General features: G+C 40.6%; 1 protein-coding gene across 1 annotated transcript in view; it reads right to left on the bottom strand.

Moving 5' to 3' along the window:
• Positions 1 to 1,724: 1,724 nt before the first annotated feature.
• The window catches only part of LOC149463169 (coiled-coil domain-containing protein 73-like), a gene marked incomplete at its 3' end in the record, with an annotated part of 56,038 nt that continues 42,257 nt past the window's right edge, over positions 1,725 to 15,505 (bottom strand). The window contains exons 6-7 of the mRNA XM_089675921.1: positions 15,273 to 15,352; positions 1,725 to 1,853 (exon numbers count right to left, since the gene is read on the bottom strand). Coding sequence (XP_089532047.1) covers positions 1,725 to 1,853; positions 15,273 to 15,352 — 209 coding nt within the window. The remainder of the gene's footprint in view (positions 1,854 to 15,272; positions 15,353 to 15,505) is intronic.

Raw genomic sequence — 15,505 nt, 5'->3', positions numbered from 1 at the left:
CGAATTCGCCGAATCAGTCGAATCGAATTTTTCATTTCTTCGCTCATCTCTAGTCCCAACGTCACAGGGACAGGACACAGAAGCCGGATGCCGGCATCGGCCGGAGGAGATGGCCGGGGACGCTGCAGGGGACACATCGTGGGAGCGCAGGGTAAGGTAAGTGAAGAACACATGCCGGAGCAGCGCCGCATGGTATTCCCGAGTGTAGCTCGGGGTTACCGCTTTTGGTACTGAAATGTTACCCCGAGCTACACTCGGGAATACCGCCAAGGAGGTTAAAGTGTACCTAAAGGCAAACATTTTTTTTTCAGTTTTGGAGAAAGTGGGGAAGGATGAGAAAACCTGTTAAGTTTTATTTTTTTGCAGTCTGTGTCCCTGTTAGGGAGATTCACCCTCTCTATTTGTCCTGTTTATTGTTATCACTGAAAGTAAAAGTAGAGAAAACCCCAAATTTTGGGTTGTCTCTCTCCAGAAAAGCAACAGAGAGGAAATTTTCCAACAGGGACATTAGTTATTAGGACTGGGTTGGTCTCAAGGAATTCCCTCAATTTGAAGGGGACCTGCACAACCTGTTTTGTTTATAGGACAGTACACTTTTAACTTTCAAGGTATCACAGACTTTATTATAATAATTTTATTTTTACGTTTGCATATATATATGGTATTTGTAAGCACAGGGGTGTGTATTTCATTACCAGCTGGCTAAGTTACACTGATTGGGAGTGTATTTTATAGATATTTAAAGCACGGTTATTTTATTATTTAGGTAATGTATATGCTATATTATTAACTTTATTTTTTCTCAAGAAAGTGGCGTTACCCTTCAAGGATACCAATGCCAATGGGTTGCCCAGTTTCACAGATAAAAAAAACAGACAAATATCTCTCATACACCAGAGAATTGCTTCACAAGAAGGAGGCTTTCTTTATGTCACTATCCTTATGTGACATGATGTTTCAGGGCTGCATAGGGTCCCCTTTGTTGCATTTTTTCATGACAGGCTTACTTTAAAGCAGACACTTACGGCCAAACTATCTGAAAAGCAGGTAAGGTTTAACTGTAACCATTGTTGGTGAAAAAGGCATTGCCCAAGGGCCCGGGGTCAGTAGGGGGCCCCATGAGATGCCCCTGGTACCTCTTTCATAGGCTTTTTTGAATTTGGGCAGGGACACAGGGGCCCCAAGATCCCCTATTGCCCGGGGGCCCCATGAGTTGTCAGTCCGTCCCTGTGTGAGACTAAAAAAGGGCTCACCATTTAAACTGACAGCTTTGTGTAGGATACAAGTTACATTGTTAGCTCTAAATCTAAAAGCAAAAAAATCTGCTCTTTTTCACCATACAATTTAAATGAAAAAGATCTTAAAATATTAATTTATATAAAAAAGGATTCCTGACAGAGATGTGCTTTGAACTGAATTTGTCTGTACTTCCTAACAGTGAAACATTCATATTAGTCTAAGTGCTGTGAATATCTTGGCAAATATCTTTATGGGAAGGGAGAAAATCATTTTTTCTTTTCTAGCATGAAAGAGCTTCTTTGAACAGCCAACAGTAACCAGACTTACCAAACGTGGACATTACAGCAACATAAGCAGTTATATCTCTGGGAAGGATGCAATCTATTTATTGCAAGAATCATCAGAATTATGTAGTGGAGACACATCACGCCAAATGCTTAAGATTCTGCTATGCTTTGTATAATGAAAGTACATTCTGGCCTTACCGTTTGAAGTTTTTCTTTCAGCTCTTTCAGCTGCTGTTCTTTTTCAAGTAGACCGATCTTCTCCTTGTTTGCTCTTTCCTGATAGGTCATTTTATACTTCATAAAGTCAGAAGACAATTTTTGCAATTCCTACAAAGGGACCGAAAGCAATTTTCCTATCTTGGTATTCAGATCAAAATGGGATTGTATAAGAATTAAGTTTTCTCATTAGTAAAAGACATGATTCTTGGCTGTTCCCCATTTTGAGGTTTGCTCTGCTGGAAATTTAACAATGCTAATACCTTCAATCAGAGCAGAGAAATGACCCATTATAGCATCCCCTATGGACTATGACAATCTGAAAACTGAATTCTCAGTTGTGATTTCATACAACAAATAACACAAGTGTAAGTGAGAGCATAAGGAGTAAACACAGAATGAAAGCAGCAGAATAAAATTGTTTGTACTAGCTTTCGGCAAAATATTCTACTACAATTTTTCAAATGCTGTCAATGACAGTTAAAGCAGAACTTTACTCAAGAGGGGAAGTTTTCTGTTTCACTTCCTTCCCCCCCCCTTCATCTAACATCTTTGGACACTATTATTTTTTTTTGGGGGGGGGGGAGCAGGTAGCAAGTTTTGACAGATAGCCACTGCCACTCGGATTGCCTATGCTATCCAAGCAGAAGTTCGCCCCCACCCCTTTCCTCGCAGCTTCTTGGGACAAGTCACAGGTCCCAGCAGGCTTAGTAAACTTGCTGACGCCAAAGACCCAAAGACCAGTGAAGAACTGGCTTGGGTGAGGACGGTGATGGATTTCTGGACAGGTAAATGTCCTTATATTAACACCTTCATGCTGATGTAACACAAATATGTGGCCTCACAGAACTGGGCTTTTTTCCGTGGGGCAGCATATTTGCGTACCTGTCTTTGTGCTGGGAGTGCGCCGCACATCACGCTCCAAGCACAAAGATTGGCTATCACAGTGATCAGTCACTGTGAAGTTCGCCCCCTTGGTTTTTTCTTTCTCTCTGAATGGAGGAGAGAGATACATTGTATCTCTCTCTCTCCTTGCAGAGAGAAAAAAAATAACTATAAAAAAAAAAAAAAGATAAAAAAATATTAAGAAATAAAATAAAAAATAAAGAGAAAATACCTAGATGACGGTTTGATCTAGTGCAGTGCTAGGGTTAGTGTTTGTGTCAAGGTCAGGGTCAAAGGTCAAGGTCAGGATTTTTTTTTTTAAATTGGTATCAGTGTCAGTGTGTTTTAGGTGAAAAAAACAAAAAACAAAATGCACACTATTGTTTCTGGGCTGTAGTACAGGTACAAATAATATACACATATATGGTATTGCTGCGATGGTCAAGAGCTGTAAAATTTATTTTGGGTTGTTCTTTGGTGGTAGGCTATGGAAGTCACAAGAAACACACAGCTAAATTAAAAAAATATATATTTTGTTTACTATTTTGGGCCAGTTTTCCTTTGATAATAAAAAGAAATCAGGAGATATCCATTACCATTTACCACCAAATGAAAGCCCAATTTGTCCTGAAAAAAAAACCACGGTATAATTCACCTGGATGTACAAAGTAGTTGTGATGATCTGTACGGTTTTACTAACACATGTCAAAGTTGTAAAATTTTACTTAGGCTTTAAGATTTGTTTTACCCTTAGACGTGAAGGGGGTAAAAGTCAGCAGATACAGTACTTGTAGCTGTTGACTTTTAATTGTTTGGGGGGCCACTGAAGATCGTCTTTAAGCTCAGAATGTACAGGCTGCATGTTATCTGATTCTAGAGCTTTGTGCAGAGCTAAATAGCGTGTTTCCACAGACCTAATTTTTGTTCTACATTAACCTCCTCCTCTCCATGTTGATTCAGTTGATTGCATAACTGCTGAAGACTTGCAAGAAAAGGGCATGGAGTTTGACAGATGTGGACAGCTGTATATATGGTAAAAATGTGAGCACCAACCATAATGCTGATTTATAGCACTTTTCATAATTTTCCTAAACACAGAGATTTAAGCTACCCACACACATAAGACGATCCATGCCCAAGCCAACGAATTTCAGCCTGACTGGACATTGTCTTCATGTTTATGAGCCAATGTAGACCCCCTGGCCTGGCATGTTTGGAGAAGGTAGTGATTGTCCGCACTTGATATTGATAAAAAAGGCAATTGTTTAACAAGGTCCTATACACACTCCACTGACTGCTGTTGCTTTCCATAACATAAGGCCAGCACAGAGAATGTCCTGTATATTTCTCCTTCTATGTGACAATAAATGCATGCTGGATCATTATCAGAACGCATGCTAATAAAGAAAAAATAATTTACTAAAATTACAGCTATGTGACCATTACATCTCACTGCTTTCTGATGTCTATGGCTAGCTATAGTTCATTTCACCTAAAACACAACCTGGTTTCAATATATAAATTAACATCATTCAAAGTTGTACATGTAACTTTATCAATATATATCCAAACCTAAAATGTATTTCCACTTTTGTAGCCAAATTGGGATAACACCTACTTTATACTTGTCACTTGTTTCCATTCACGTAGCATAACTTGAAAAAACAAATTGCAGCTTACCCTAGATGCTCTATTCTGGACCCTCCAGCAAGGAAAATTCCTAAGTAGTTCTCTTTGTTTATGAGGAAGCTTGGCAGCGGTGTCTGCCATAATTAATACTGTCCTTACTGTGCTGGCAGATCTTCATTATCAATTGTAACTACTGTAGACTTGAACACTATTTGTCCTAACAGGGGGGGTTAAAGGTATAGAGTCTGGGCTTGCATTGTATGGTAATGCAGACAGATTTGGAACAGACTCAATCTAACTTTGTTCAAAAAACCTTGCAGTCAGCTATGGCGCCCCCTACTGAAAACAATCTAAGGCCTCATGCACACTGGATGTTTTTACAGCTGCTCTTAGGATTATTGGGTGTTTTTTTCCTGCCACTAAACTCACCTACATGTTAGCCTATGTGTCCATGCACACAAATTTTTAGAGGGGTTAAGTGGCAGGAAAAAAAACCTACTGCCAATGCATCCAGAAGCAGCAGATGTTTGGCAGAAAAAACGCTTGATGCGTGTAAATGTGTGCTCATGCTAGCTGTGTTTGCGATCAGGGGTGGACTGACCATTTGGAAACTCGGGGTCAGTAGGGGGCCCCATGAGATGCTAAGAAAGTTATTAAAGAGGTTATTAAATACATAAACGTGTCACCCAATGTATGGTCTCCATTCAGTAGCCAAAAGAGGCATACAAAAAAGGAGGGTTGTGAAAAGAGATTCACAGAAAAGCGGCTACATAATGAACAGAACGTGACACTAAGGGGATAATTTCCAAAAATTATGCTTTATTACACACAAATGAATATGACATATGGGCATTTGCCCTGGTTTACCATCACCTCAGTATGAGACAATACACACAGACCTAAAACCATTTAAAATGACACAAAAACCGGTCTAAATGTATGTGTAGCAGGGAAAATGGCTACATGAGTCTAGTGTCCCTGCAACACAAACACACAGGTGAACACTTCCCTAGGGAGGTGTATCCAAAAATTATGCCATGGGCATACCATAATAGAGGATATAAGGGATTAAACAGTAACCATAATGGCAAATCCCTATCAAAAAATCCAAAAAATTATGCTGTAAATATATATCTCACATGTATGCAATGGAGCAAGCACAATATGCGTCAAAAAGGAGAGTAGCAGGCCTCAGGCCTGTATGAAGGAAGACATAAATGTCAAATATATTGTACAATACATTCCTGTGCCGGCACAAGTGGTTGGGGCCCATTCATCTGTAATATAGATAGCTGTTTCCTAGAGCTCTTGGATGGGAATATGCCCCATTTATTTCCAGGATGGAAGAAAAGATGCACACAGCAGCACTCTGCTTGAAATGGTTTCTTCACCACTACATGTGGACTATACACCACTTTTTGTAGGAAAAAACAAGACACATCCCAAAGACTCTTCTGCCTGTTGAAATATATATGGTATATCTTGTTTCCTATACAAAGCACCATGATGTCCCCATCCTGTAGTGAAACAAACAATATGTGGGAAGTCACTGACAGAGCTCACACTCTATAGAAGATATATAGGTCATATAGATCACAGAGGACCATATATCTAATGTCCTGCAACAATCCACTCACCACCTGTGCTATGGATAACGGGAATGAAAGAGAAATCCTTCATAGGTACTGCCATACAGGGCCAAGGCGGCCAAGGAACCACCGCTGACATCCGCCGATATACCGCGGGTTCCAGCCCCTTCTCGGCGCTTGTGCTGCTTAGGCTTGCCTCATGGCTTGTAAAGATGGCTTCCTCCTTATGGGTCAGCGTGCGTTCCACCTAGTGCGCATGACCGGAAGTGACGTATCTGACGTATGACGTCAACGCGTTTCGCCGATGGGCGTATCTCACTCAGCTTCGTCAGGACCAATGAAACAACCGCATTTCAATTTCCTATTTATAGTGGGTAAAGACCCACCCATTTATGCAAAAAGCCAACCTGCAGTTATTCCTAATGGAAGAAAGAAAGGGCTAAATACTTAGCACAGCTGCTGGTCATTATTGAATAAAATTAAAAAACAGATATCCGGAGACAACAGAGAGGGGAGAGACTTTAGCAATTTTGACGATACACATATTGATCAAAAAATCATGAATTAAATATATTCGTCAACTAAAGCACCCATCACACTCTAACCAGAAGGTGGCGATATTAATCAGAGATTAATCAGGCACAGGAATGTATTGTACAATATATTTGACATTTATGTCTTCCTTCATACAGGCCTGAGGCCTGCTACTCTCCTTTTTGACGCATATTGTGCTTGCTCCATTGCATACATGTGAGATATATATTTACAGCATAATTTTTTGGATTTTTTGATAGGGATTTGCCATTATGGTTACTGTTTAATCCCTTATATCCTCTATTATGGTATGCCCATGGCATAATTTTTGGATACACCTCCCTAGGGAAGTGTTCACCTGTGTGTTTGTGTTGCAGGGACACTAGACTCATGTAGCCATTTTCCCTGCTACACATACATTTAGACCGGTTTTTGTGTCATTTTAAATGGTTTTAGGTCTGTGTGTATTGTCTCATACTGAGGTGATGGTAAACCAGGGCAAATGCCCATATGTCATATTCATTTGTGTGTAATAAAGCATAATTTTTGGAAATTATCCCCTTAGTGTCACGTTCTGTTCATTATGTAGCCGCTTTTCTGTGAATCTCTTTTCACAACCCTCCTTTTTTGTAGGCCCCATGAGATGCCCCTGGTACCTTTTTCATAGGCTTTTTAGAGTTTGGGCAAGGACACAGGGGCCTCATGATCCCCTATTGCCCGGGGGCCCCATGAGTTGTCAGTCCGCCCCTGTTTGCGATAACCGTGTTTAACGCTTGATTGTTAATTCATTTATATGGACAGAATAAATGATTTATTCTGACCACGGAAATTAATTAATGCCCAAATGTTTAATACAAGTAAATGTGGCTAAATGTGTTAACACATGTTAGGCTTGTGTTTGCCAAATTATAGCTGCCAGGAGGAAGGCTTCTAGGAGAGTTCAGAAAATGTCCAATGTGCACGAGGCTTAAAAGGTAAGAAATCTTCTTTAACCTCTCTAGTGGAATGATTATGTCAGTATTTCTGTGCTCAAAGCGGTACATTGTTTTCAATAGAAATATGTTGTTTTTTTATTGTAGGCCTGTAATTCTTAGGAATAACTCACTGAAATCTGTCCGAACAAGAGTCTAGTAAACATCCCGGGTATGATAAAACTTGAAACACGAAATCATAAATTATAATGTAATAAATAATCATAAAAAATAATAATATAATAATAGTAAAAGTTATTCAATAATGTAATCAAACCAAAAACACTGAAATTTTAAATAGAACGCCACGTTTACACATCACTGAGCTCAGTCACAGAATCGTTTTCAGTGTCTGATGATGAATTTTCCCACGAATCATTATCACTCAATTCTGCAAATGGTTCTGATTTACTATCGCTGTTCTCTAGCTGGTATAAAACCGCTTTTGACCTAAAGGGACGCTTTTTGGATGCCATGGACGTTTCTCAGTTTCCAGGCAGAAAGAACAGTAAAAATGCAGGCAGGGCACCGGACAAAGCACTCGGGACAAAATGTATGTGAAATGGTTTGATACAGTAATGTAATACTATCAGATTTTAGTGTATTATGTGTATGTAAAATTTTGACATTTTTGAATCTCCCCCCGGTTCCATCCCCCGTACGTCCCGACACTTGCAGGGAACGCAACCCGGAAGACGGATGCTGGCATCGGCCGGAGGACATGGCCAGGGACGCAGCGGGAGGACAGCGCGGGACCGCGGGACAAGGTAAGTGATCCAGGGATCCCAGAGCAACGCTGCAGTGTAATCCCAACTGTAGCTCGGGGTTACCGCTTCTGGTACTGTAACTTAACCCTGAGCTACACTTAGGAATACCGCCAGGGCGGTTAAAAAAAACTTTTAGGCAACCTTTATGAATGGAAACACGACATACATATTGTGGATTTCTTTCAAATTTGATTGCAAAAGTGGAAATATGCTTTACAGGAAATAATTGTATTGTGAATAAAAAACTCTCTAAATTCAGTTGACCTGATGTCTATTAATCTCATTAAAGTGCATCTACCTGCATAGCTGTTCCGCCAGACCTTGTAAAACTATTTATGTAGTACTGTCAAAGTTTACACTCCAGTGCATGTGCACTGAAAGGATTGTCACACGAAAATGAAACAATTGTCATTTGAGCACAAAGATTTTTCAAAACTTCTGAGGGTGATAGCCATCGCTCGACATACTCACTTATTGGTATTTTTTTCTCACAAAGGAAGCCCAGCACCATCCACTGTTTGAATCTGTTTTATCACTTGTGAAAATTGGCTTGTGTATAGGAGTCCTAAGCCTGCTTTCATAAAGGTGCTTTGTATTGTAACTTTACTAGTCAATTAAATGCACAGAAAACTTGACAACCTTGTGCTTATCTGCCAGTCAGCAAAAAAAGAGCTAATTTACTACTTGCCTAAATGGGCCCCGTTAAGCTATTGCCTTTTTATCAATGCACACACAGTAGATTTATTGGAGTTTGGCTTTACAGTGTACATAGCATGTATCGGATGACATACTTTGGAAAACAAGTTAATGAAAAAGCTCCAAGCACAGGAGATACTTTCATCTCTTTAAATAAGTTATAGATTCTTTAGCCATAAATATTGTGCCCTTCTCTAGTTCACCCCTCTCCTTCCCCTTCCAGGGGTAGTCTGTTTTATATCTCTCTCTCCTTGAGTGCTCTGACATTCAACCAGACGAATAGCAGAGGTTATGAATGCTGTTTGACGATAGTATCAAGAATTCTTCATAATGCCACAGTGGTAACCAAGCATTTAGTGTAGTAATAGTTTTATCTAGCCACAAAGTTTGGTCTGTTTAGCTTTTCTGCACAAAATTGGAATTCCATCTTATCACAGACCTGTGGCTCAACTGCTCTGGACAAAATCAAATAACGATACAGGAAAAAAGAGAAGATAGTCCTATGGCTAAAAATCAAACACTGTCCAAACTATATGTAACACAACATTACCTTTTCACATGAATGTGTAAATAACACGCATGAGAGTGATAAAAACGCTGTATGGGGACCATAAATCCAATCTCAATCTTATAGAGTAACAAATATGATTCTATATGCTTCCTATAGTTTACAGAATCAACTAAATTCAAGCTAATCCTAAAATATTACTTGTTGTATTGTAGAGTTATGTGAAGACTAAGCTTATGTTATTTTTGCAAGCTCTAAAAATATTTTTATGTAAAGAATATGTATACACAGCTATTAATCTAAAACAATAAAATCCTAAAAAAAAGTTTTTAAACTTTACTTATAGCTTTGACGCTTTTAGTTCATTTTGTGGGGAAGTACAATTCATGAATCACAATTATCTAACTTGCTGATATGTATAGTTCTCCACAGATCTGGCTACAAGTATCCAGTAGAATACAAAAGAAGATAATATTTAGCCATGCCTATTTAATCATCACTACTTGTAAAGCGCTTTTTTTATTTGTACATTTTCCCAGAAGCATACTAAATAATGAATAAAAAGTGTTTTCCCACGGGCCACTGCTCTTAGGACCCTCATGCCCACACCACAGATCCAAAGTCTTGATCCTGATTTTTGGCTTCACTCTTGGCTTGCAGTTTATTGTCATACAATCTGCGCTTTATGTAATAGTTCTTGTTCAGCCAAGAAATTTTACAGATTCCTCCATCCATTCCAAACAGTACGGATGGCTGAATCTTCCCTTCCGGCTATTGTATTCTGACAGTTGGCTCCAGAGATTGAACTCCAGTTTTATTTAGGTTGTTGTAAAAGCTTAAGGTTTTTTTACCTTCATGCATTCTATGCATGAAGGTAAAAAAACCTTCTGTGTGCAGCATCCCCCTCAAAACTCACCTAATCCTGATCTCAATCCAGCGATGTGCAAGAGAGCCCTGGCTCTCCTGGGTCTCTCCCTCCTCATTGGCTGAGACAGCAGCGGTAGCCGTTGGCTCCCAGGACTGGCATTCACAGCCAATGAGGAGAGAGCGGGGGCAGGGCTGAACCACTCTTTGTGTGTGAATAGACACACAGAGCAACAGCTCGGGAGCAAACCTGGTCGGCTGACCCCATAGGAAGCTGCTTGCTATGGGGACAGTAGGCTGAAAGGAGGGGCCAGGAGAACCAGGGGGGAATCCAAAAAAAGTAGTATCGGGGCTGCTCTGTAGAAAACCACTGCACAGAACAGGTATGTATAACACGTTTGTTATTTAAAAACAAAAACAAATCTGCCTTTAATATTACTTTAAGCCACTCTTGGAGAGCAGCATTGTCAGCCTGTGAAAAGGGTCGTGTTAGATGCCCTACCAAATTTAAATGGATTTAACTAACAAGCTATAGCCACACTCCAGCTAACACTTTAGAAGCAGTTACAGCAAAAGATTTATTTTCCTTTTGTAAAAAATGTTTTACAAAAATGAATAAAAGCTGACCACTATAAGCATCCCTGTCAGTGATAAATGGTTTGTCTCAACCCTCTAACTGCCATTCGCTGGACAACTTAGTCTATAAAAGGAAGCTGAAAAATAACAGACTTACTGCCAGGATTAAAGTGGAATTGAATTTAAAATATTTAAAATGGCTGACAGACAGGGTTTCTATGACAAAACTTCCCTTTGCCTTTCAGTGGTAATTTACACTGACCTGTTTATGTGTAGCTCAGTGTACATTAACAGTACCCTGTGTTCTGTGATGATATGACTCCCATACACATGTTCAGGAGTGACAACATCATGGCCCAGCCTTTCAGGTGGCCCAAGAGACCAAACCCGGAAGGAAGACCAAAAGTACCCATAATCAACGGGAGTGCTGACAGTGCAGTAGTGGAGGATAATTTATGAGAGGTAACTCTGCCATAATGTGTGGCACATACTAACACATTATGGCAACTCACTGTGGAACCTAAGGGGTTAATCCTCTGCATTATGTAAAAAGGTTGTTTGATCTCACCTTCTCTGATCCTCCTCCTCTTCTACTGTCCCCAATCCATCTGCTGATAGTACAGAGCTCTAGGAGTCACTCCGCACATGCTGAGTTTGGTGTGTATTGCTAGAGAGGTTTTGTTTTCTTTGGGACATATGATCAGCACAGGGCCAATCAGCACTGTCCTGATAAAGGATCAGAGGTTATGCTGCCTCATAACACAGTCAGAGCAGAATGAAACCTCCTCCTACAAGCTTTAACCAGGGCTCAGCTAGACACTGACAGAAGTCACAAGACTGCTATATACTGCTGATGAGAAAAGGCATTTAGCAGTGTATATTTAGTAAAATAATTGCATTTCCATGTTCTGTGTACTGTAGGAGACCAAATATAGTTAATGCGGGGTCCTGGGTTTAGTAACACTTTAATTATGCTTTCACAGGTGAACCACTTTTGAAGAGGATCAGAAGTCTTAAATAAAAATACCACAGCAGACAGGCTACCAATAAACTTACCTGCCTGTTCTTAGTTTTCTGTAGAATGCAAACTCAGTTTACACTCAAACACATACTTTGTGTGCTGGGATGACTATACTCCTGCACAGGAGGCAGCGAGGTGGGCAGATAACATCACAGTTACTGCCTCATCCAAACAGAGGAAGCTTTGTATTCATTCATAAAATACAAAGCTTTCAGTGAATGACTGAGCAATGCTCAGCCTGACTTGATTTTGTTCTGACAGCAGGAGGGGAAGTTCACGTCCCACTGCCAGAGCACCGTGATGTACACTGTATGTAGTTGATGCTACATACAGTTTATGCAGCACACACAGCCCTTTTAGTGAAGTAAAAACAGTTTGTTTGTACCAGCATGATCCAAATCAACTACTTAAAGTTCACTAAAACATGGAGCTCAGCTTTAAAGCATAAGAACTACTAAAGACAGCATACTGTAAGTACACAGTGATCCATAGTGTAGGCACCATAGCACTATTAACACTGTAGAGGTCATTGCAAATACAAATTTTACCCTTTATACATTTGGTACAAGTGACATATGCACTATGCATTAATTGCTTAGTACTTTAAAACCTCCATAGAACAGAAGCAAATAATATGTCCCGTTCCATCAAATATCCCAAAAATAAGGTTATTCCTCATTTCAGGACAGTGGAAAAGATCATGCAAATCATTCCTTTATGCCCCAACAGCTGTTTCAGGCTTTTCTGACTATCACCAGAGCAGTTTGTTGAAAATATAGCTACTGTGGTTACAATTTGCTTCAGTGGTGATGGCCAAAAAGCCAGAAATGGCTGTATACAGTTTGGAATAAATGGCTCTATATTTGCACTAAACACCAGTGGTTCTGGATGTGTATTTGGTTGTTGGGACAAAAAAGAATGATTTGGTCCAACCCAAGGTCCTGTAATGTGGAATAATCCTCTTATTTTTGGGATATGTGATAAAATGATATGTGAGAATACCATCTGTAAGTATGGGAATACGAAAAAAAAAAAAATCATACTCACCTAGATGGCCAAAGCAACAATCCCACGTGTATCTGTTTACCGCCACTTCTAAGACTAGAGCGATAGAGTGATCAAAGACTGCTGATAACTCAGCTCTTGGTATTCAGTGAGCAGAGAATCAGGGACTATTAGTCAATAGCTCTCTGCGTTGCCCCTCCAGTTCTCACTGGAGCGCAGGGCTGTGGAGGGGGGCGGGAGCAGATGGCTTAGTGGCTTGCTGAGAGGCTGAACTAGCTGCTGGTCAAGTCATCTGGGTGGATCCCAACTTTAAAGTCAGGATCTTTCCCAAGCTTGGACCAGATGAGTGCCATCAGCCGACAACAGGCTTCGGCCTACTGTCGGCTGACAACAGGTCACAGGTGTGCAGAATGAACTGCACTCCTGTGATCCCTGGGAAAAGTATAGCCAATATAGGTTTGACTTTACTTCTTTAATTCTTTCAATCCCTTCTCACCATAACCTGTATGGGTATACTGTCTCATTATTTGCTTCCTTAAATGAATTTGATTTCTCCCTTGATTTTTCACTTTGCTTTATCCTTCTGGACCTGCCCGCCTTTTACAAATATGCTAGTTGTTATAGGTGATCTGTACAAAAGGGAGCCACTGTGTGCACAGAACAAAATAGCTACTGGAAATGCCTTCTCCTAAAGTGAAGGTCAAAAATAAAATAGCTCACAGGAACCTCAGAGGGGAAGGAGTTCATTCAGGAAATTCTAAAACAATCTTTTTTAATTTAACCCTATTCACATAATAAACGTAAAGAATATCATAGATGATGTACAGAATAAAATAATGAATTTAAAAAGAAAAAAGGCTAGGAATTTGTTATTAACCACTTGCCTACTGGGCACTTCTACCCCCTTCCTGCCCAGGCCAATTTTCAGCTTTCAGCGTTGTTGCACTTTGAATGACAATTGCGTGGTCATGCAACACTATACCCATATGAAATTTGTATCATTTTTTTCACACAAATAGAGCTTTCTTTTGGTGGTACTTAATCACCACTGGGTGTTTTATTTTTTGTACTATAAACAAAAAATTTAAAAAAAAGTTTTTCTTTGTTTCTATTTTAACGTTTTGCAAACAAGTAATTTTTCTCCTTCACTGATGTGCGTTGATGAGGCTGCACTGATAGGCAGCACTGATGGGCACTGATAGGCAGCACTGATGAGGTGGCATGGATAGGCAGCACTGATGGGCACTGATAGGCAGCACTGATGAGCTGGCACTGATGATGTTGCACTGATAGGCATCACTGATGGGCACTGATGGGCGGCACTGCTGGGCAGTACTGATAGGCGGCACTGATGGGCAGCACTGATGGGCACAGGTGGGTGGCACTGCAGGGCACAGGTGGGTGGCACTGATGGGCACATGTGGGTGGCACTGCAGGGCACAGGTGGGTGGCACTGATGGGCACATGTGGGTGGCACTGATGGGGGCGCTGCTGGGCACAGGTGGGTGGCACTGATGGTTATAAGTGGGTGGCACTGGTGGGTACAAGTTGGTGGCACTGATGGGCACAAGTGGGTGGCACTGATGGGTACAAGTTGGTGGCACTGATGGGCACAAGTGGGTGGCACTGATGGGCACAGGTGGGTGGCACTGCTGAACACTGATCATCAGGGCACTGATCATCAGTGCCATGATGATCAGTGCTGATCCCTTCACTGACAATTGCCGGTGCTCGGCAGTACTTCCTCATGCTATGACAGCGTGAGGAAAGTGCAGCCGATAACTGGCAACTGTATTTACCCGGTAATCTGCTGTGTCATTGGTAACAGGCCGCCATGATTGACCATTTAACGTACAATGTGAACAGCTGTGTCCGTAGGACACAGCGATCACCAGTGCACTGCTGGGGGCGTGTTCTGAACTGACGTCCAAGGACGTTGTCCCAGAACCATACAGCCACGCTGTAGCCATCCTTCTACTATAGCGTGGTTAGGACCTGGTTAAAGTATGTATCTAAATAAAATATATAAGCGCAAAGCATATATGTAGCTAACTTACAAACAAAGTGGAACATTAAAGTGAATCTGAATCATGAAAGTGAATGGGTCTGTTAGCGGTCTGCTCCCTCTGCCACTGACACATACCTTCCCATCACTAACCTGATCCCTTGATGGAGCCCTGAGCAAACAGCCCTGTGGAAGCTCCATTTTGGAACGTACAATGGAATAAGCCGTGCCCCCTTGTGAGTTTTCAAATCTGAGGCTTAGCCTTTAGGTGCCCAGCACTTCAGTGGTAGGAAGGAAAGAGGGTCGCATGCTCACCCACACTTAGAAGTATCAGACATTTCACAGGGCTCTGTCTGCCCGAAAATAGTAAGCTATCAGGTAAACCTGTTACCTTTACCCTCAAAAGGCAAATTACCGGTTTATGTTAAATACAAACAAGATAAAATTATTTTTCAAAAATTGCACTTCATTTTATTTTACCTCTTTAAGATGATCAGTCTCATCATCTTTTTGCTTGATTTCAGCTTTCAGGTTTTTTATGTTTTGATTTGCTGCATGTGCTATAAGACAAGAAAATACAAATTATTACATATATTAAATATTTTCATTAGTGAGTAGACTATATTTATAAGTATAAATTGATCACTATTAACTTTCTATCATTTCTAAGCATATAGGCCATTCATTTGTAAGCTACAGCTCTGGGATTCTGA

This window comes from Staurois parvus, unplaced genomic scaffold (genome assembly GCF_062004578.1).
Source record: "Staurois parvus isolate SC_StPar_1 unplaced genomic scaffold, SC_StPar_1.0 ptg000159l, whole genome shotgun sequence".
Classification (NCBI taxonomy): Eukaryota; Metazoa; Chordata; class Amphibia; order Anura; family Ranidae; genus Staurois; species Staurois parvus.
This window is presented reverse-complemented; position numbering and strand designations above follow the sequence as displayed.